At 43.8% G+C, this 20,806-nt stretch overlaps 1 protein-coding gene across 1 annotated transcript in view; it reads right to left on the minus strand.

Annotated features, from left to right (window-relative positions):
• LOC128726249 (poly(rC)-binding protein 3) overlaps positions 1–20,806 on the minus strand; it is a 107,176-nt gene that overhangs the window by 40,680 nt on the left and 45,690 nt on the right. Inside the window, exon 2 of the mRNA XM_053820046.1 lies at positions 5,686–6,032. Coding sequence (XP_053676021.1) covers positions 5,686–5,766 — 81 coding nt within the window. The 5' untranslated portion in view covers positions 5,767–6,032. The remainder of the gene's footprint in view (positions 1–5,685; positions 6,033–20,806) is intronic.

Here is a 20,806-nt window from a genome sequence, read left to right on the forward strand (position 1 = left end):
GAGAAGTACGAAGCGGTGGTTGCGCGGCGCAAGCCTTCCACCCACTCCCATTGCGGCCGAGATTGGCGAAAGGGTGTTATTATTATATATCACACCGCACACACCACCATCGGTGCCTGCTGCTGAACAGAAATCAGTCAACGGCGGAAAAGTCATGAAACCATCACATACTCAGCTGGGAAATTTACAAAATTTAATTAAGCACATCAGCGTTTGACACGAACAAAAGTGACAGCGCCAGCGACCAGAAACAAAAGCACTACATTAAAACGCGCGCTTGGTCGTTGTAAATCGCTTGCCATTTACACATTTGTAAAAAATATCGCGTCCATACCAACATTAATGGAATTATACGAAACAACTATAGCGGCTTAGAAATTCTCACATCGTGAAATAAGCCGCTTTTTGGAATTTAGCAAGGTAAACCACAATAACAATTAGTGCAAAATCAAGCAAAAATGTTTGGCAGTAATCCTAGAGCAAATCCATTACATGGTACACATGGTTGTTTACAATTGTGTTATTGTGTTGAAGCGTCCAATGAAATATGGATAAATTTTTACGACTTCAACCTAAACAGATTTCAATTTTGAAAAAATTGAATTAAAATCTGCATGAAAATATGCGTCCTACCAATCCATTGGGAACATGTAACAATTTAAATAATTAATTTCCATTCACGACCCGGTCTCTGCTGGTGGTATTATTTTGTCACATGCAAAAACAACAAAAAAAAACAGACAAATATCCGAAGCATACGCGCTTGCAATCCTCTTAGAAAAGAGAGCAGAAAAATGTACATGTAAAACGAGGCACAACACGAGAACGGGTGTTGTAACAAACGGAGAGTTGCGTCTTACCGGTGCTGCTGCACGTGTAAAAAAGCTCAGGGAATTTAAAATGTCTGCAGGCGACAGGCCAAAGGCACGTTGTTGTTGAAAGACGGTGTTGTGTTTTTGACGTGCGCGCGCGTTTCTGTCGTTGTGACACGATGTTACTTTGCAGTGACAGGTGAACCCAGCGCGGCCCCCACCCATATTACTCTGCAGCTGCTAAACCGTCCAGATAATCAGCACTATCAATCATCTCCAAAACCGAAGAATGCCGTCGCGTAAATAAAGCATAATTATATTATACATATATTACTATCCAATTTGAACCGGCAAAATCATTCACTTGTAGCGTATTGCGAAGTGACATTTCGAAATATACGTGCTCATGAGAAACAGTGAAAATAGCAGCACTCTTCCGTGTGTGTGTGTCCTTTTGGCTTTTCGAGAGAACAAGGAGAAACCCCGAAGACAGACAGAACTCTGCAGCGTGGCGTGCAATTCAATTAATTTAATTAACCATAAATCACACCGCTCACGATTGCCTTGACACAAACTTTCACCATCATCACGGCACGTCAGCGAATGCGAACTGCACACCGGCGCCTCTCATCGTGAGCCAAAAATCTCTTCACGTAGCGGAACGATCAGCTCCACATAACACCTCGAAAAATCGGTGTGTCTCGCCCTTAGTTGGAAAGGGTGGTGGTGGTGATCGGAACATTCCACCCCGCAGGACAGCGCATTCCACTGGCATCTAATTAGAATTTACTGACCGCATCGTTGCTCAAGGAAACGCAGCAGAATAGTGGCATTTTTGCTGTGTTTTATTCGGCAACAAAAGATTTAAAACTCAAAATATCATTTCGTTCTTTCTCCCACATATATATCGCCACTCTCTGTCTCCTTCTAATGCCGCTTGTGCCACCGCATTCATTTTAAAGGTGGCATGCAAAAGTGCACATGCATTCTAAAACACCCCGAAATCGCATTCTGCACTGCACATGTCTAGACCGGGGGGTTCTAATGGGAGTATCGTTAGGGAGGACCTTTTTGGCGGCACGCCTTGACAGACAGAAGTCTTCTTTCCTCTCGACCTTTAGTTCAAGCGACGTATTAATTCAACGTCACTACGGCGGACAGTGCATGTTAAGAGACCCGAGAAATGCTACCTTCTTCGCTGCATTTAGTAAACCGAGAGAAGATCACGCTGTCTCGACGCCATTGCACATAACGATACGGGTCAAATGCCGGTCAGAAGAGCAGACTGAAGAGCAAAAGTGGTGTTTACCCTGGGCATGGCATGGAGGAAGCATTTGGTTTCATCTCTCAAGGTGCGCCACGACGTATACATATTTACTTATATGAAAACACAGCATTTTTCATCATGAGGAACGAAATAAAAACAGCTCCGCAGCAAAACGCCAGGGGGCTACTAACAGGCCACACTCCCAAACCAACGTCACACGCAGCCGGGCAGGCAAACAGAGGCATCCAAAACCCGCCGCATCAGTCATCTCGAACGCGCTAGAGTAGGGGGACTTTTTTCTGGCCATACGACTAATTAACGGAATAGTCCTTAGATTTAATTTTAGAACCAAGCCAAACCAAAGCGCATGTATTTGGCATTTCCCTTACCCGGTGATTGCAACACACGCAAAATGGTTCACCGTTGTTGGGCCGGCACACGCGGCTTTGATCCAACTAACCTTCGCCGTGGTGGTACGCCATACACTAGAGCCCGACGACGATGATGATGATGATGATGACGCTGCTGATGGTGGAAACAAAGCGACATTCGCACTTGGACCGGGTGGAAAGAAAATTTATCGTCCTACCGCAAGCGGCATTTATAAGCCGACCTACCCGCTTGTTTGGCAGCACACTATTGCACATTCATCAGCATCACCAAGTGATGATCCGTATCACAAAAACAGAAAGAAAAAAAAGGAACGTCCCAGAAGATTATCGGGCAGAGTTGCGACACCAGTGAAGTTTGGAATATGATTCATGGAGCGTGTTCCCATCTGGCAACTGAAACCGTCAGAAGCGTCTGCATCATTGGTGGCACAATTTATGGACGAATGGATGGCGCCCGATCGATGGATCAAATCGCGGAAGAAACCACGATAAAAAAAGTGGACGAAAGCGTGCGCGAATTAGTATCAGCTTTCGTTGTATCACGATCGCAATTGGTTCGCCCTACATGGGTGAGAGATTATGCTTTGCAATGTGTTTCGCAGTTTTCTAGCGCACAGTTCCCAAAGTTCCGAGGTGCCCGTTAGCGCACATCCACCGAACAATCCGATGGGGATGATGACGACTGAACGATGCTCCTCTCTCTCTCTCTCTCTCTCTGCGCAAATGCATATTTATGAAATGAAGTTTTTGTTGAAACATGCGATTGATTGCATCTCGAGCTGAGCGCTGAAGCGATTAAGCGCTGCTTGCGTCCATATTAATTTCCACACCATAAAAGGACATGTACATGTTACGACGAGCTAGTAGAAGCATGCCCATATTCAGATAGAAGCATGTTTCTTTGTGCACGATGGTAAGGAAGCTATTGCATTGATTACGAGAGTAGGATTGATCCTGGCTTCATTTGACAGGTAAAAATAAAGGATCTGAAGGATAAATTAAAGCTAGTAGATAGCAGGTGAAAGATTTGATAGACTTTCTTGTGATTAAACTGTCAAAATCACATAGAAATCATAATAGCCGCATAAATTGGCCTATTTAGAATTTCACGAGAGTATATTAGTACCATTCGAGTGTACAATTTTTGACACACACCCCTTCAGGAAGCTTAAAATGAATAAAAACAGAGAAATCTTAATACCGCCCACAGCGCAAACCTGAATCGAAATTGCATATCGTTTTCAATAACACCAGTGGCAATGTACGCAATTCAGTTCAAACATAACTTTAAAACCTCCAGCACACCCCAATCGACTGCAAATCGAAGCCGAAATATTCGCAAAACATCCAACCTGGGGAGCGCAATGTGAATGCTGGTAAAAGCATCCGACAATTTACTGCCTCTAAGCAAAAGCCAACCTGTCTTCCATCACCGAAAGCAGCAGCAGCAGCCACCCGCACATCATAATCATCATCACAGACTCCCCTAACTCGTCGGTGTTCCAGGCAGCCGGCAGGCAGGCAGGAAGGCAGAAGGGAACGACCACGACGACGTCGAGAGGAGGACCCTTTTTCTGCTCGGGGATTTCTACCTTTCAAACATGCATAAACTCTTGAGCTGAGCAATGATATACCCGCTCCCGATGCCTCACCCACGCACGAATCGACCGAAAAACGTGAGCGAGTGGATATGAAAGTGAAACAGGGACATCTCACTCTCATTTTCCAGGGGGGGTGGGGGGGGGGGGGTGGGGGAGGAGTTTCGTGTGGCCCTTGTCCTTGTTTTTTATCGTTCTTTCGATTCGCTCCCACTGCCTCATGATGGACTTCCCCTGCCCGATGGATGGATTGCAAAAGGGGCAGAAGCAAAAAAAGAAAGAAAGAAAGAAAGAAAAAAAAGGACCGGAAAAGAATCCTTTTGATGGCTCGACGATGATCATGAAAATGATGAACCTGATGATAGGAGCAGCAGCAGCAGCACCACCACCACCACAGGACTAAGGGTCTCCCCTAACCCCACACCCACCCCTTTCGTCCCTTTTCCCCTTCCACTGGGTGAGGGGACACAACTGCTCTCGTTTGCCCTCTATTGCGCCGGAATATGTATAAAACATATACACCACAGAGCTGAGAGGGAGAGAGAGAGAGAGAGAGAGAGAGAGTGGTATGATGGTAGCTCTCGCTCATTATGCTTCTCTCTCACGCTCACTCGCGTGTTCACGAGTGGCGCGGAAATCGTGAAGGACCCTCGCCGGCAAGTAAGTGCCCGAGAGCGCGGCCCCTCTGGCATGCAGGAAAAGCTAAACCGGAGGGTCCCGACGCAAGAACGAGAATCCCTGAAAGGTGGCAAAGCAGGCCGATACTCTTCGCTACTGCTGCTGCTGCTGCTTCTGCGTGCGGTACACCAAGCGCACATCTCTCGCACTACTTCAAGTGCTGTATAATTAAAGAGCCTTCTTTTTTCTGCTGGGCTGGCAGAATCTCCACAGCTGCCAAATGAAAAGAACGGAGGCTTCCCAGCGCGCACACACACACATACACACACTCAGCCACGCGCGGTGGTCGAGGATCCGGTGCAGGATACTTGCAACGCGTCCTCGACCACGCGCTTGCTGCTTCTGATGCTGCTGCTGCTTCCTGTCTGTGGCTGCTGCTGCACGCGTCCGAAGGATGGGACGGGCGATAATCGAAGGATGACTTCCTTGAAACGCTCTTTTTCCAGCATTTTTTCTATTCTGTCAGTTGTTTGCAACTTAACGCTTCGGTTCGCATGCACGAAAAAGCAAATCCATCACTTTTGCTAGCGAACAGAACAGAGCTGAATAACGTTTTAAACCTATACAAGATATGTTACGTCGTACAACACACCTGATCATGGATTCTGCCTTAATAAAACGATGCGTTTTTGCATCGACAATTTGCTTAAAATTAAAATAGACAACAGAATCATCAACTGTAATTCTCTTCCAGAAGAAATGATGGACATCATTTCGTTGCTAATTTTAAAATAACACAACAGATAAGCTGTTTTACTGTAACGATTAATATCGTATAAAAATACCTACTACAACTTTGAAACCGACCCAAACCCCTACGTGAAACAACAGCAGTGATTGAGCTGCACAAGTCAATATGGTAAATAGTTACGATTTAGAAATCAGCACGCCACCGGCGGCACAGCAACAGCAAATTACTAGCACTTGGACAAACCTACCTTTCCCTGCATGATGAGTCGAATGGTGAGGGTGACCGCCGGATCATCGGACAAGTTGATGCCCATTTTGACGTCCTCCATTTCGGCGAATGTGTCAATGGTGGTCGCTTCGAAGGAGGTTATTTTGGCTGCTTTATACACACTGCACTACGGGACAAAAAACGTTTACCGAAAGCCCGGTAAGGATGCGCGCGGTCGTCGCGAAGGGAAGCGGACAAGTTTTTACTGCACAACTTTTTTGTTTGCTTCTTTCTTTTTAATCTTTACTTCACTAACAACACTTCCACACAATCGCTCGATGCGGGGCCCTCTTTCGTGATACGTTTGAAGAACTGAGCGGGGGGTTTCTAGAAGGTTTGGGGCGAGAGTTTGGTTAGGCTTTAAAGTGAGGTGACGAAACAACGGGCAGATAATATTGGGGCGAGAAACAGGAAACTTATTCAACGAAGGTGATATATGTTGTTGATGTTCCGCTTTAACTCCACATCAAACAGCGAATATTATTATCATCATCATCACATATAATGGATGAAAAATAAAGCGATACCGGAAAAACGGGCTCAAACCGGGAGTGGGCTAAAGTTGATTAATTAAAATCATCCCTAGAAATACTAAGCTAAAGTGACTTTTCTCCTCCTGTCCAGCTTCCTTATCCTTGTGCACGTTAACGCGGCAAAGCTAGCTCAAATACGCTCCTACAACACCACAACTCATCCCGCGTCGCTCGATCCCTACACCCCTATATCATGTTTCTTTTCTAACCAACCCGGTGGTCGGCCTTCTCGTTGGGAAAAGGTACATAAAAAAGCGGTCCTAAAAATTCGACACAAAATGCCCCGAGAAAACATTCCGGAAGAGTTCGAAAGCCTTTCTCGAGTTCCCGAACGATGTCATCGCCCAAGATGGATTAAATAAATTAAAAGTAAATCCACCACCACCAACTCCACTCACACTCTCCCGCCATCTAACAAAAGTCATCGAACGGTCTAGGCCGACGAGAGGCCTAGATGGTTGACAAGTGTAGCAGAATCCCGATTTGGGTGCGTTTTCTTCCCTTCAACTTGTGGGTGGAATCGACCGGGAAGGGGATAAGTAAAAAGTTTTTTGATATTTTTTTTTCCCTGTTCACTGCTGTTGCTCTACAGATATCTGCTAGAACTTCCATTCTTTCTACCACTTAAACGATGGGCGCTCCAAACGCTTTTTTAACAGCACAGTGAGAAAAGCGCTTTTGCTTCCATTTTCCAGAGCGGAAAAACATTCCGACAGGGGGAAGGGATCAACTTCGAAAAATTCCAGTCCCATTACTACCATCATTACACGGTCAGTGACATTTACCCTCTTTTCCCCGGTAGGAAAAGCCGGGGAAAATTTGATGATGCGGAAAATTGCGCTCCAATATCATCACCAGCGCGCGCGCCGGATTACGTTATGTGTTCTTGGAGGTGTGAGCTTGCGTATATAAAAATTAAAGCAAAAATTTACAAAAACCCTCCATAAAAGTGTACCTCCTCTTAGTTTCGCGGCACGTAAAAGCAACAATTAAATGATAAAAAAAAACTTGCGAAAACAAAATGCAAGCGTCAACAGTTCCTATAACATCCTTCGTCCAACACTAATTGTTTCCTTCCGATGGAACGCACGGCTTCTTGGGGAGAAAGTTTCGCACAACAACTACGCCGAAGCAAAAGCTGGAAAATCGTTCCATCAAGGGTGGATGATATCGAAGAATTATTTTTTTTTACTCATCCATTCCCGATTCAATCATGAGATCTTTAAATGTTTCGCGAAATGTTTGTGCTGTACAGGTTTACGTTCATATGTAAACGCTCTCAATTCCAGCCCACCGTGCCCACCAATCGAGGAAGAACTTGCCGGCTATAAAACTAATTTACTTCACGCCAAACATCCTTCTCATTCCTTCCTTCCAGGCTAAACTCGAGGAGAATAAGCAGGTTTTTGAGATGATGGTGTGTTAGAGGAGCATAAAAAAAACAAATTCGTAGATGGCATCAAAATTGGGTTTAATGACAAGCAGCTGTTTGCCCGCAAGCTAACGTAGCATGCGGAGAAGAGATACGTGATTGAAGTGAGCGCTTTCGTGTGGTTGTCACGAGCAACGCGGAAACGGAGCTTTCTACACGGGGGAACTCTGGACTCGAGGGGAAAACCGGAAGCGAAAAAGCGCCACATTTCGGGATGAAACTAGATGGAAAAAGATTCAATTATGTTGCAATACGCGATGAATACTTAATTCATCTATACACCTTCGTCGAGCGCGAAAGCTCACTCTCTCTCTTTTTCACCGGACGCACGTATTTGTCTTTGGCTACTCGCTTGTTTATGCCCGAGGGGGCATTTTTTGTTTCCTTATTCTAACAGACGCTCTCCTTAAAGCACCAAATAGTCCCTAGAGCGGTGGTTCCTTGGCGGATTTGGGTTTGCTTTCGATCGGTTGGTTTTGTTTTGTAGGTGAGGCTGTGCACTTTTTGGTAAGCAGGTGTATGTTTATGGATGGCTGACGATTTTTTTTTTAGCAGGGGGCTAAAAGCACTTCCACTACAACCACTACCACCACCAGAGGCTGATATTGAGGTCGGCGGCGGCCACACCGTTGATTGTCTTGTTTGGGATGGATCGAGGGTTAATTCGTCTGGAAGAAAACGGAAAGAAAAGTACGTGTCAAAATAGGAAGGAACAGGATAAAATTTGGATTAGTATCTAATCTACAACACATTAAAACATCAATCAATTTCAAGCAAACATCCTCGAAGCTGCGGCGCACTGAACCCACCCCACCAGGGTGGAATTGCAATAAAAGAAAGGAATTTGCTACGGGGCAGTGGCAGGCACACGCAAGGTGAATTAATTCGCTCAGGTTTTGTGTAGCGGAGAAGGAACCGTCGTATCATCGCACGGGTATCGAGATAAGCTGCGATGTAATTTAATTTGTAAAAAGAAAATCCCCAACACCCAACCAATTCGCTTCCCGAGTGGTTACCGACCTGCTGTTGCTGTTGTTTGTGAAGTAGCACAAATAAATCGATATTATTTTTATATCGATTGCATACAAAATCATCTGAAAAACGATTTTATCTCGGAAGAATAATATACACGCTGAATGCATGATGGGTAATAATCGATTTCAGAATAGAAAGCCATATGAAATTTGAAAATAGAGAAACGAATGAAACAAATTAAATACATTAAAAAGTGTTTAACTCAATTCTTGTTTCACACGAAAAAAAATCCATGAAAAATACAATTGAAAACGTTCAATACCAAAGCATTGATCACACAGCGCACAACTTTCCTCGTGTGTGCATTCCCGCTCCAACACGACCGGCCGAACAGCACACTACCGAGAGCACTTGTGTTGTTTCCGCGAAGAATCGAGAGTCCTTTGGCAATAAAAAGTATAACGCACCACACATAATAGGCCATCATAAAAATTCGGCACGGCCATTGGACGACATATTGTTCGAATCGCTCGGTTTCCCGCCGTTGCGAAACATATTCCTCCCTTCATGAAACGACGTCCGGGTTCAGGAAGCATATGTGCCACCCAAACACGCTGGTGGGTAGGTGATCCACCAGCAGAAGAACCACCATCGAATGCAATGGTGGTGTGTGGCGGGTAAACGCATGCTGCTCCATTTCCCGATTTCATCGTACGCACGAATGCGTTTGCGTGTGTGTGGTGTCTTCTTTTTTTTTCTTTTGGTCCCCAGCTCAACCCAAGAACCTGTACGGCCGGATGGGAATAGGAATCGGTTAAGTTATGTGAGATCCAGTCAGCGCCGTTCCATCGCTGGTGGCGGGTCTGGTCGGGAGTTTTGCCTGGATCCGCGTACCAACCTCATGCGTACAAGGTAGCACGTGGAATGCGTGTCGCATGGCATGTGCAAAACAAAAAAAAACAAGGAACACAAACGCACACATAATCGAGACGGGGCGGCAAGTGTATAGCGACTTTCGCGGCTGAGCCAGCATCAAGTTAATACCGTTACATGAACTCACCCGACTCGGCGACTCGTAAAACCCAAAGCCAAAAAGGGAAGCACTGAGCGAGAGGAGAAACATCCCAATGTTGGGTTGGTATTGAAACGGCAGCATAGAACAGCATCAGCAACAGTCGCAAAACACGCTGGCGGCACACACGGAACGAAAAAGGGCACGAAAGGTAGCGTGAAAAAAAAAGCACCAGAGCTCGGAAAAAGAGACCAACGGAGCAAATTTCGTACCAAACCGCGGAGTGAGGACACGATTGCGACAAATGATAGTGCAGCAGCAGGGGCCACAAACAGCGGCAACAGGAAGGGCCGGGACGGTAAAGGTTTCGCGTTCTGAATTAGTTTTCTCATATCGCTGCACATGTGCAGAAAAGAAGCGTTAAAATTTGCTATACTTCACAGTGAACTCGCATAAAGCATTTCATTGGATTTACTTTAACTGTTTTAAGAATACTGTACATTAATATAAAAGATGCCGCAGAACCACACAAGTATGATGAGAAATTTAAAAAAAAAATGCGACAAATGTTTCCCAAACTCGCACATGTGGACAGCAGTTGCTACGCAGACGCATGAACTTCGATCGTGAACGACGGTAATGAGAAGAACTTGTTAAGAGAAAGGCAAAAAACGACGTCCGAAAGCTGATGCCCAACGGCAGATCCACGTGGACTGCAGAAATACGTAGTACTTGGAGAAAACAAGAGAGACAGAGCTAGTAGTACATATGTGTTTGTTCTGGGTTATGGTATGATCGAGATGATGATCGACAAAAAAGGCAACGGAAACCGAAACGTAAAAAAGCAACTTTTGCATCGTCGTATCCAGCATATGAATGCATGCATGCAGTCGAAAGGCCTCATGGAGGCGAGATCATGCTGAATAACCAAAGCCAGCAAGAGCCACAGAACTCTGAGACAATCTATTGCCTAGAATCTTGTGTGTAGACTAAATGCATTGGAAGTACGTTGTAAAGCAAAAACGTATTTAACCGGTTTTCGGACCAAAAAAATGACTTTTGCAAAAACACAACTTTAAACACGGGCTTCTAGAAGTTAATAATATCACAGAAAATAATACAATCTCCGGTACAGACAGACAGGGGAAATAAAAAGCCCGTATGACGCACAATTCGACAGTCTGTCAAAGTTTGGATTTTACATGCTCGCGTCTTTCGCGATTACATTATCGATAACATCGTGGCAGCAACTGGTCGCGAACATGATAATGGCTTTTGTAAACACAAAACGGTGGTTCACTAACCTTATCATGGGTATCGCAAATAATATCTCGGCATTCAAAATGTGTGATACCGACAAGTGATACGATCAAGCACATTGTGAACGTTTGTTAGAGATATGAGAAACGCTTGGAACATTAACGTTTTTTTATTTATACTACATATTTTACAAGCGAATTCATGCAATTGATTTTTAAATATTCTTTGTGCCATAAGCTGCATAGCATAAGCTAACAGCGAGCCATAAAGATCGTACAAAACCTTTCCAAAAGCCGGTTGGATGTAGGGGCAAGGACGGTCATAAGCCCTTTTCATTTAGTCATTTTTTTGTCGTTCGTCACTTTGAATCTCAAATATGTTAAAAATGGTTTTGAATTTTTTTTTCGAAATTGTAAAACCAAAACTAGCGAACAAAACTGTACAAAGAGATACTGATACGAAAGAGCTTTACCGTCACTGAACCGTTTTATAAGCATAAATGCCTGAAATGTGAATATGATTCGTAGAAAGTATTTTTCAACCTTTCTCCCAAGCATTTTACAATATTGACATTCACATTTACACTACTGTTATGCTATGATATTCAGAGTAGGATGCTGGAAAATTTGTCTTAATATAATAAGAAAACTGTCTTCATAGAAAAATATGATTTTTCTTTGTTTTTTTTAACATTTGTTTTTATGTTTTAATACAAAACCAAATACAAAGGTACAATTTTATGTTTAATCATTAACATGACTTTTTGTGTATTTTATTGGTTATGGTCATACCATTGAATAAATTCATATGATTGATAGATATCTTTGCTGTGTTGTAACCCTTCTGGGTTACTTTCCAGATCTAGAATAACACTCTTTTGATTCAAATTAGTATATATTTACTCGGCAGTTACAAAGATTTTACCAAGTAATAGAAGGAAAAATCTAACTATAAGAAACTACTACAACAAGATATAGATCTGCATGCTTGTAGTAATCAAATTTGCATGAGAAGGAAGCACATATTTTTGCAAGGTGAAAGTAAAGTAAAGATTTTTTCTTCTAGAAAACATAAAATCTGAATATGTTATTTTACCCTAAAATATTGATAATACGTAGTAGAAACATAGTAATTCTAAATCTAGCTACTAATAGTGAAGCTTTTGATATCTTTTGATTAATTATTTTTTCCTTATAACATTTGATAATGAAGGTCTTCTGATGTTTTTTTATTTGATAAAGAAGGTTCTATAACTTTTATTTCATACAATAATAAGAAAGGAACTCAAGTAAAAAAGTACAACGATTGCTTATAAACTGATTTTTTTATTATATACTGTCTTTAGCTTAACCGTGACTAAGAAAGGGCTAAAATAACTAGTAAAAACGTGGTAAAAATGACCAAACTTGAGTTATATACAATTTATTGACAAAGTACATTATATAATTACGTACTCAGACATTTACTATACTGTAATTTGTATGTTAAGAACAAAAATATCATTCAATTATCAAAAACGAAAAAATTTAACATGAAAGATATAAATATCCTCTTGCAAATTTTTTTTTAAGATTCAGTTTTAATTTTTTCTAGTGTTTTTGAAACGAACAAAGCGTTTATTAACATGCTTAGGATTCAAAATCTAGGCACATATCGTCGTCAATAACATGATCAACTATAGAGATTGATCCAAAATGATCCTAAAATTTGGGAAAAACTGTACACAGTGGCACCCTCTGGATGTCTAAAACATCAAATCATGCTTAGTTTTGTTACAAACGCGCTTTTGAATCTGTTTTGCCGTAGAGATTGTTGCTTAGTTATGAAAAAAAAAGCTATGACCGAGGTTTGTTCCGGACTGTCCCCCTTAGTGGGTTGGTTTATATTTTAAAACAAAAAAACTTCTTGTACACAGTGACACCTAAACAAGTGTTTAGTGCCACCGAATTCCTCCACCGGGTTTTGTAGCAACCCCCGAATCAATCACTGCACCGAGTGGAGCGGCGGGCGTGTAACAAACAACAAAAAAAGTTGAACATCCGTCATGAGTTACGCGCGATAAGAACGCAACTCGGCATTCCCTTACCAAGAGGAGAGCGAGAGCCTTTGCCTATCGCCTTTCGACACTTTGAATCCCGGGGAAATGATGTCGGCCGGCTGGAAACAAAGGAACGGACTGCATCGGAAACGGAGGCGCACAGCATGCATGCACTGAAAGCAATTGGATCACCGCGAAAGCAGCACCAGCAGGAAGGAAGAGAGAAAAACTTTACGGCAAAGAAACCCCCAACCGATTGTGGTGGGTATTTTGCTGATATCGTTCGTACGCGAAAGATTCCTGGCCCGTTAAAGTGGATCAAGCGAAAGAAGGCACATGAAACAACGGCATTCATCGTGACGGGTTTCCTTCTCGCGCGCGTGTGTCCCAAAGTTAGCGACGACAATGACCACACCACACTCCTCAAGGGGGCTCAGTTTGGTCCAAGGGGCAACCGGAATATGAGACGCACGATTGTAAGTAAAAAAAAAACGCAGGGAATAAATCCTCTTATCGCCTTATGTTTTCACTGTGTACTGTTGTGTGTGCATTGCTGCCGCCGTTACATCGACCCGTGGAAGAACCCCGTGGTAAGTGTCCCTCCTCCCCCCCCCCCCCCCCCATCTGCCTCATCACACCGGTATAGATGGCTGATTTTGGTCATGCAACTGGCTTTCTCCCCCGGTTGCCTCGTGACGTCGATCGATTCCCTTCAGCACGATCATCATCGTGAAATGTGGAGGTGCATCTGTGCTAAGCTTATGGCATTACGGACCGGATATCGGGGTATAGATGGTGCAAATCCGGGGGTTGGGCGAGGGAAACCATACTACGGTTTCCACATACGGAATTGTGAGCACAGAACAACGCTCCTCTCCTTCGCATGACCGCAACAAACAAGTGACAATCATCCAGAATGGTCCTTCCCGCTCGGTGTGGCTTCTAAAATCAATACATCCAATAGTTCCCAACAAGCACAAGGTTTCCCACTGCTGTTCGTACCTCGTTTGGCAGACCACCAACCGGCCGCTGGGGAGAATCGATTCTTTACACTATTCCCTCTGGGACTTGGAGAAAATAATCGCAAACCATTTTTCTACGTGGCACACTTTTTCCCGTTTTCCAACAATCGCGCTAACACGGTTGCACCCAAAATATGCATGCGTCCCTGCTGCATTCAACCGACGAAACGAGAAGCAACTGCACACACCTTTACAGCAGGAAAGGGATACCCCCCCCCCCACCACCACGTGTGCAATTGTCAAGCCAAAAAAGGATCTATACGAAATGTCGAACGACGGATGGGTCTTGTGATCTTTTTGTTGGTGGGCGAATATTTAAATGTTGCCCTATTCACCCGCCATCGAACCCGGTGGTGGTGGATGAACAAAACATCCAAGATGCGGTTCGATAAATGTTCATCGATAGGATGCAGCAGCGTTCTCCTTCCTGTCCCAATGCATCTTTTGACATCGCACGATCCATTGCGGTGTACAAAGAAATTGCACCGCAAAACGATAAAGTGTAATAAACATTGAGAGGGGGGGGGGGAATAATAAAATTATTTTCAAAAAAAAACAGATCAATGGGTGCAGCAGCCCGAACGGACGATCCGGCACACACGGGCGACTTTCCCAAACCGGTCACATTCCTTCCGGTCAATATCAGCGAGAGCAAAAAGGCGACATTTAGTGAGCGGGCCGGACCGACGACGTTGGCATCGATGGCAAAATCGCAGCAACCCAATTGCGGCCGCGCGGTTGCAGCAGAGACATTTAACACACACCGGGCGGCGAGTTTTCGTGAGGAAGCTGTCACAAGTGTGGAAACGTAGCAGCCCTTTTTTTTCTCCCCCATCATCGTCGCTTAGCGATTATTTCGTCGCTCAACGAATGCTCCCGCGTTTCCTGCGGCGTAAACTCCGGGGATGGCGACGAAATGAATGGCGAGATGAGACGAGAACAGCAGACGAGAAGCAGACGAACCGCGTCCGGGAGAAGAAGGTCCCCGAGAACTGATTTCTCGTGTTCGAAATGGAGAACTGTAGCGCTGGCATACGGCAGCGAGATGCACACACACACACACACACACGCATACAGCTTGCGCTGTGCCGGGCGAAGGGGTAGTAAGCCGTACAGTTGTAAACGTGTGTCGCCGCCACCGGTTTTGTGATTGATTTCCCACTGTGTTCCAACCGCACCGCTATGTGGCACACGCGACGCGCGGCCAGTTTTCTGTGTGTGCTTTTTGTTTTTTTTTTTAATTTTATTTTTCTGTTCTGCTACCTCTCCCGGTGTTGCAGGCTTACTTTTCGCTAGCACACACCATCATCGCCGAAAATTGCGATAGCACCGTGTGCGGTGCATGTGTGTGCGTACGAGAAGAAGGCCATGATGTGCGCGCCTGCCGGTTGCTTGCCGAGAGGAAAATGCGATACCATGATAGGGGAGAGTGATGCACTTACCCGAAGAAAAGAAAAGAACGTGCGTGACAGATGAACGGGTCTCCGGCTTGGAACGTTCCACCGGAAGTTGAATCCTTTCCGGTACGGCAACACGGGACCGGTGCGCCGCCAACTCGTACGGTGGTGGTGTAGAGAAAACCCCAAATCGATCGCCTTTGGGCTCGCGCGCACACACACACACACACATGGACGCATGCACGCTTGCACCTACACACAAACGCACCATGGAAACGTCAAACCGATAATAGCGGAGAAGCGCGACAATAGCAACAAAACATTTATCACTCGCAAACTCGTGCACTGTGTGACGGCACGGCCAGCAGTAGTTCTTCACGCGGCAAGAGTGAGCATAAAAACCGGCGGCACTCTACTTGGCGCAAAATAACGAAAGGAACGCAAAAAAAAACTACACACAAATTCCCTGCCTTGACTCTGACGGAAACCGCGAGCTCATGCAAACGACGGCGATGGCGAGAGAGACAGAGGCGAACGGAGAAAGAGCGAGAGATGGTGATGGGAAACCAGCAGGAGCGAAGAGATTTTTGCGGTTTCCACACACAAGCGCGCACGAAATATTTCACCAAGAAATGGCCGCACGCGTGGAGTGTGCATGTGCCGAATTTTACAAGCCGCAATGATTTGGCGCTTTAATAAGACGTGTTCTTGGTGTCTCTTCTGCTTCTTTTCTCGATACTAGAATCCAATTCGTGCGCGGTTACGCTTGGTTAAACGAACGCCGCAGCTTGTCACTACAGTTGCTGTTTTTTATCTATGCATTTTGTTCTTCCAACACTACCGACCAGAACATCAATGGCATTTTCACGCGCTGCTGGGGATCGCGCGAATGGTCTGATAAACCCCAAAGGGAAGGCACTTTTTATTGCCGAGATTTGATGCGGGAATTGATTCTTCGAACGATAGGCGATGGTGGCGGCAGAACTTCAGCTAGGATAATTGAGTTTTTGGGTTTTTTGCGCCCCAAGCTACGCCGATCGAAAGATATTTGCAAACCACTAACAGAAAACACGCGTCACTCTTGAAAGGGATTTTCGTTTCCGCTTCGGTGTCCAGGATCACGAAAATCACGGCGCAACGATTTGTACTTGGCACTACGCCCGCCGCCAACCGGGTAGAATGAAGTGCGTTGTACCGAATGGTGAAAAATCGAACCAAGTCCTAAGATGGACCACCGCCACAGGCAACGACTCACATAAATCGTAGCACCACTGGGTAATCCACACTACGAGCTGATGAGAATCTCACCGGAAAACAGCAGGAAGTGACCAATTCACAATTTACTGATGTGTAAAGTGTTTAAAAACTACTATTTTCGGGATTAATGAGAGAAATGTGGGGAAGCGTGTGTAGCTCAAAACAAAGATAATACAAAACTTAGTGGTGTACGCTCCGCGTCGGAATCAGCGGTGTATGCGCCGTGTCGGAACTAGGGCTCCGGATCGATGCATGAGAGAATGCAATCCAATCCGAGTAACGCAAAAGGAGCAAATAGCTCCAGAACCTACTCCCGGTGGAATTTTATAATACATAATATGAAAAATTATTTTCCACCTGTTATCACACAGTAACGTTCATTGTCAATAAAGCTCTGCAAAAATTAACAAGAATCTCTTGAAAGAATATTTGTAAATCAGGTTTTAAGCTATATTTCTTTAAAAAAATGATGTTATTGGTGAAACGTTAAGTATCAGCTTCAATGCTCTCGGGTAAAATACCATCAATTTCGATTCATATATGTTTACATGCCGTTGGAATCTAGCTCTATATTAATAACCTATTAAATGTTCTTTGACCTTTTATATTTATAACTTATCTGATACGAGTAATTTAAAAGCAATCAACATTGATTGTTTCTCTTTCAAAAATTCATATAACCATAAATTACAAACAAGGACTTTTTGTTGTCTTTTCACCTTCAGAATTTTTAGAATACTGTTTTGCATGCTTTTCCATGTTCTACAAAAATCAATTTGCCCATCCCTATACATGTCTGACAGTAATTTTTGCAACACACACCATCACCCTATTATATTAGTGTGTATGAAGTCCTTGACGATTCAAAAAAGTGATAAATTATCTGTTTTGGCTCTTAAGTTCAATGATCCAAGAAATTTATTTTTTTCGATGATTTTTGTAGACCTGACCATCCTTAGTAAAAATAAAACATAATATTTATGATAAGCGTGTTAACTGCTTAAGACATAATTGTACACGAATATAATAGCATAATAGCGAATGTTCGAACAAATATGAGACATAAGTGATTTACAATTTACCCCTAAACTAGTCAAAATAGTTCAACGAACTTCCAAAAACGGCTGGCGAGTAAAATTAGTTCAGGATTGAATTTCCAAAATTGTGTAACTTTTTGTTCATTTACGTTTGCTAAAATAAATTTTTGAAAATAAAAAAATTGCATTTATTAAGTTCTATGTTCACAAATTTTATGGACGCTCAATTTACATCCTTGGTTTGAATACAAACGTATTCACTAATAATTTAATGCATTATATAAGTATGTATTTCCTTATTCAATTGCGGATTAAATTTGCTTACTTTATTTACCTTTTGCTCGTTGAACAATGAGCTCGTGCTTCAATGGCATGCAACCAACCGTTTCCGTAAAATATTCTTATTCAAACAAATCGATTGAATTAATGCTTTTGTAATAAGGATTGCTTACGGTTACAAGATTTGAGTTCATCCGCGTTCCGATCGCATTTAACGAGCTTGGTAAATGACAATAACCTATTGATTGCTTGCCAACCACGTGGTCATTCAGCCACGCTTCGATTCAACTGACTGGATTTCGAATAATGCGCTTCGAACCCAGAACGATCGCTTGGAACAGCATCGGAAAGCTTCATCAATTATTGAATAATCAAGCTCACTTTAGCGTATAAGTACAATCAATATGATGATTTTCCGCTTATGTTAGCCCACAGATGACAACCGACTTCGACCTCGAGGTATAGAGAAAAATAGTCTTCGCCGTGGTTAAGCGTGATGAAAAAGAGGCGCTTTCCTGGCAGGAACGAAAGCGAAATTGCGTGTTTTTTTTTGCAACCCATGCGGTTCCCTATGGTTTACGAAACCACGAATTTCCGCCAAACCACGGTACAGTTCAATCAAGGCCCCATTCCGGCACGGTTGTTTTACCGTGGTCGCTACCTTTTCGTGCCGTGTGCTTTTATTTATGCTCCGCAAGAGGGATCACTTCGCGCAAGACTGCGAAGCACAATAGAGCGACCATTCTCATCATGGCGAACGTGCCATTCGCAAAATATTGGAGAAATTGCTGCATAAGCTTATATTTTGATCCCTTTACTTTCTTTTTCCAACCTTTTTTTCCCTCTCTCTCGACGCGTTGAACGATCGTGCAGAGACGGGTTTTTTTTGTTGCGTTCTATGCTCTTGTTCCAACGTCCAATCGGGTTGTTCACGTTCCAATCGGTACTTAGGGAAATTGAACGGTCCCAAGGAGTGAGCAGAGCCACTCACGAGATAGTACAACTTTCCACTTTGTCGAGCTTTCCGGGGTTTTGGTTGCCGCTGTTTTGGTTTCGTCTATTAAACAATCATACGCAGGAACGGTGGCGCAGGGCAAAGAACATAGGCAAAATATAGGCCAGAGAAAAAGATAGGCGGTTGATATGATAGGAAACGCAAACGAATGATATTATGAGTAAATACTCGTTGTTTAGATTTTTTTATGGCAATGTTGGTTAAGCAAACAAATCTGTATTGACGAATTCGGAGTCTGTGTTTGCTGGAGTGGAGCAAAGAAAGCTAGTGTTTTGAGAGCATGTACTTGCTGGTTCAGAAATTGAACCAAACATTTATGTTGCTTGTAAACTATTGCTAACGTGAAACCGAAAAATAGGAAGCGACTCGGCACGTGTGGATTGTGTTGATTGCCTGCATGTGATCATTTTATTCATGTCGATTTTCGACGTGCAAATGTTGTGTAAAAGTTGATTGTATGCATGTAGGTATTTCGAAGCTCGCTATTTCTTTGTTGAGGACAGTTATTTGATTGCAAACATGCCCTCTTCCAACGATTGTTAACCCTTCTTTGCATGATTTTAAATCTTGTTCCTTTCTTCCAGTCCCAACAAAAAGCGGAATGACTTGTACTAAGCCTGGTAATTCACAGAGACATTTGTTATTTAACTGTTTATTAATAACTGCGTTTTGCTGTACGCAATAGTCGCTTAGAGAGCTGCCAGCAACAACAAATTTACAGTACAAGTGTTCTGAGTACCTTTTTTTGTTAACTTAATATTATGATGGAAATGTCCATCACCATGCAAAGAAGGGTTAATATGTAATAACTACTGTTATCATAAAAAAATCGTCATATAATTCATTTGACTATTTACATCTTTACAAATTTAACGTCTGGCGTAGCTAAAATAGCTAACAAATAGCATCCTTGGAAGGCTAGTGAACCTCACGAAAGACCGAACACAATGAATTTGCTGAAGGATGCAAAAAATTTGCAATAATTCTGGAATTATTTGAATTTGCTAGATTAGTTTCGTGACAGACGAAGACGATCATCCCCCCATACATCAGGGAAACCTGTTGTACATGGGCTCGAGCAGCAAATCCGGCAAATCTAGACGAACAGAAGCAAAAGAAAAAAAATGCCATAAAATGAGCAACCTGACGCACGCCTCCTTCCAAGGTTTGGTGTGAAAAGACATCCGACCTCGCCGGTTCGTCGAACGACCGAACAAGGCAAATCGCAACAAACGAGTATCGATATCCGGATGATTAATATGTCCCTTATCCGGCAGTAATCCTCGGCAATATGTGCTCCAACCCGTGCTTCACCATTGACGAGTGGCGATGTTTAACATCGCACGGTTTTTGGGGCAGAGTGCTTCCACGAGAAGGTGGCAACGCGCGGCAAGTGCCCCATAAAACCTAATAAAAGCGAATCCGTCACCCAATCTCACCCATCCCGACGCGAATCCGGCGACCCCCGGCGTGCTAATTTATGATTCGTCTCATCCTTGCATCCTTTGAAAAGTCACGCTGCTGCCTCAAAGCGCTCAAACACGCGGGAAGTCTCGGCGAATCACGAGACCGGGTGCTGAACAAGTATATCACTGTTCTCGTGATGCCGCGCGTTTCTTTTTTCGTCCTTTATTTTTATTTTGTCCGTAACAGCGGGTGTCGCGTGTGCCCCACCAAAAGACCGAGGCCGACAGGGTTTTTCGGCGAAACGGTCGGTGACGGCGCAAGGATATCAACGCGATTTCAATTTTGTCGCCTTCTGCAGGCGCACTTTGCGAGGTTGCCGCGAGTGGAGACATCCTTGCAGTTTGCTCCCCGTCGCTGGCGATGGAGGGGGTGGGCTT

Source organism: Anopheles nili, chromosome 3 (genome assembly GCF_943737925.1).
Source record: "Anopheles nili chromosome 3, idAnoNiliSN_F5_01, whole genome shotgun sequence".
NCBI classification, from domain to species: Eukaryota; Metazoa; Arthropoda; class Insecta; order Diptera; family Culicidae; genus Anopheles; species Anopheles nili.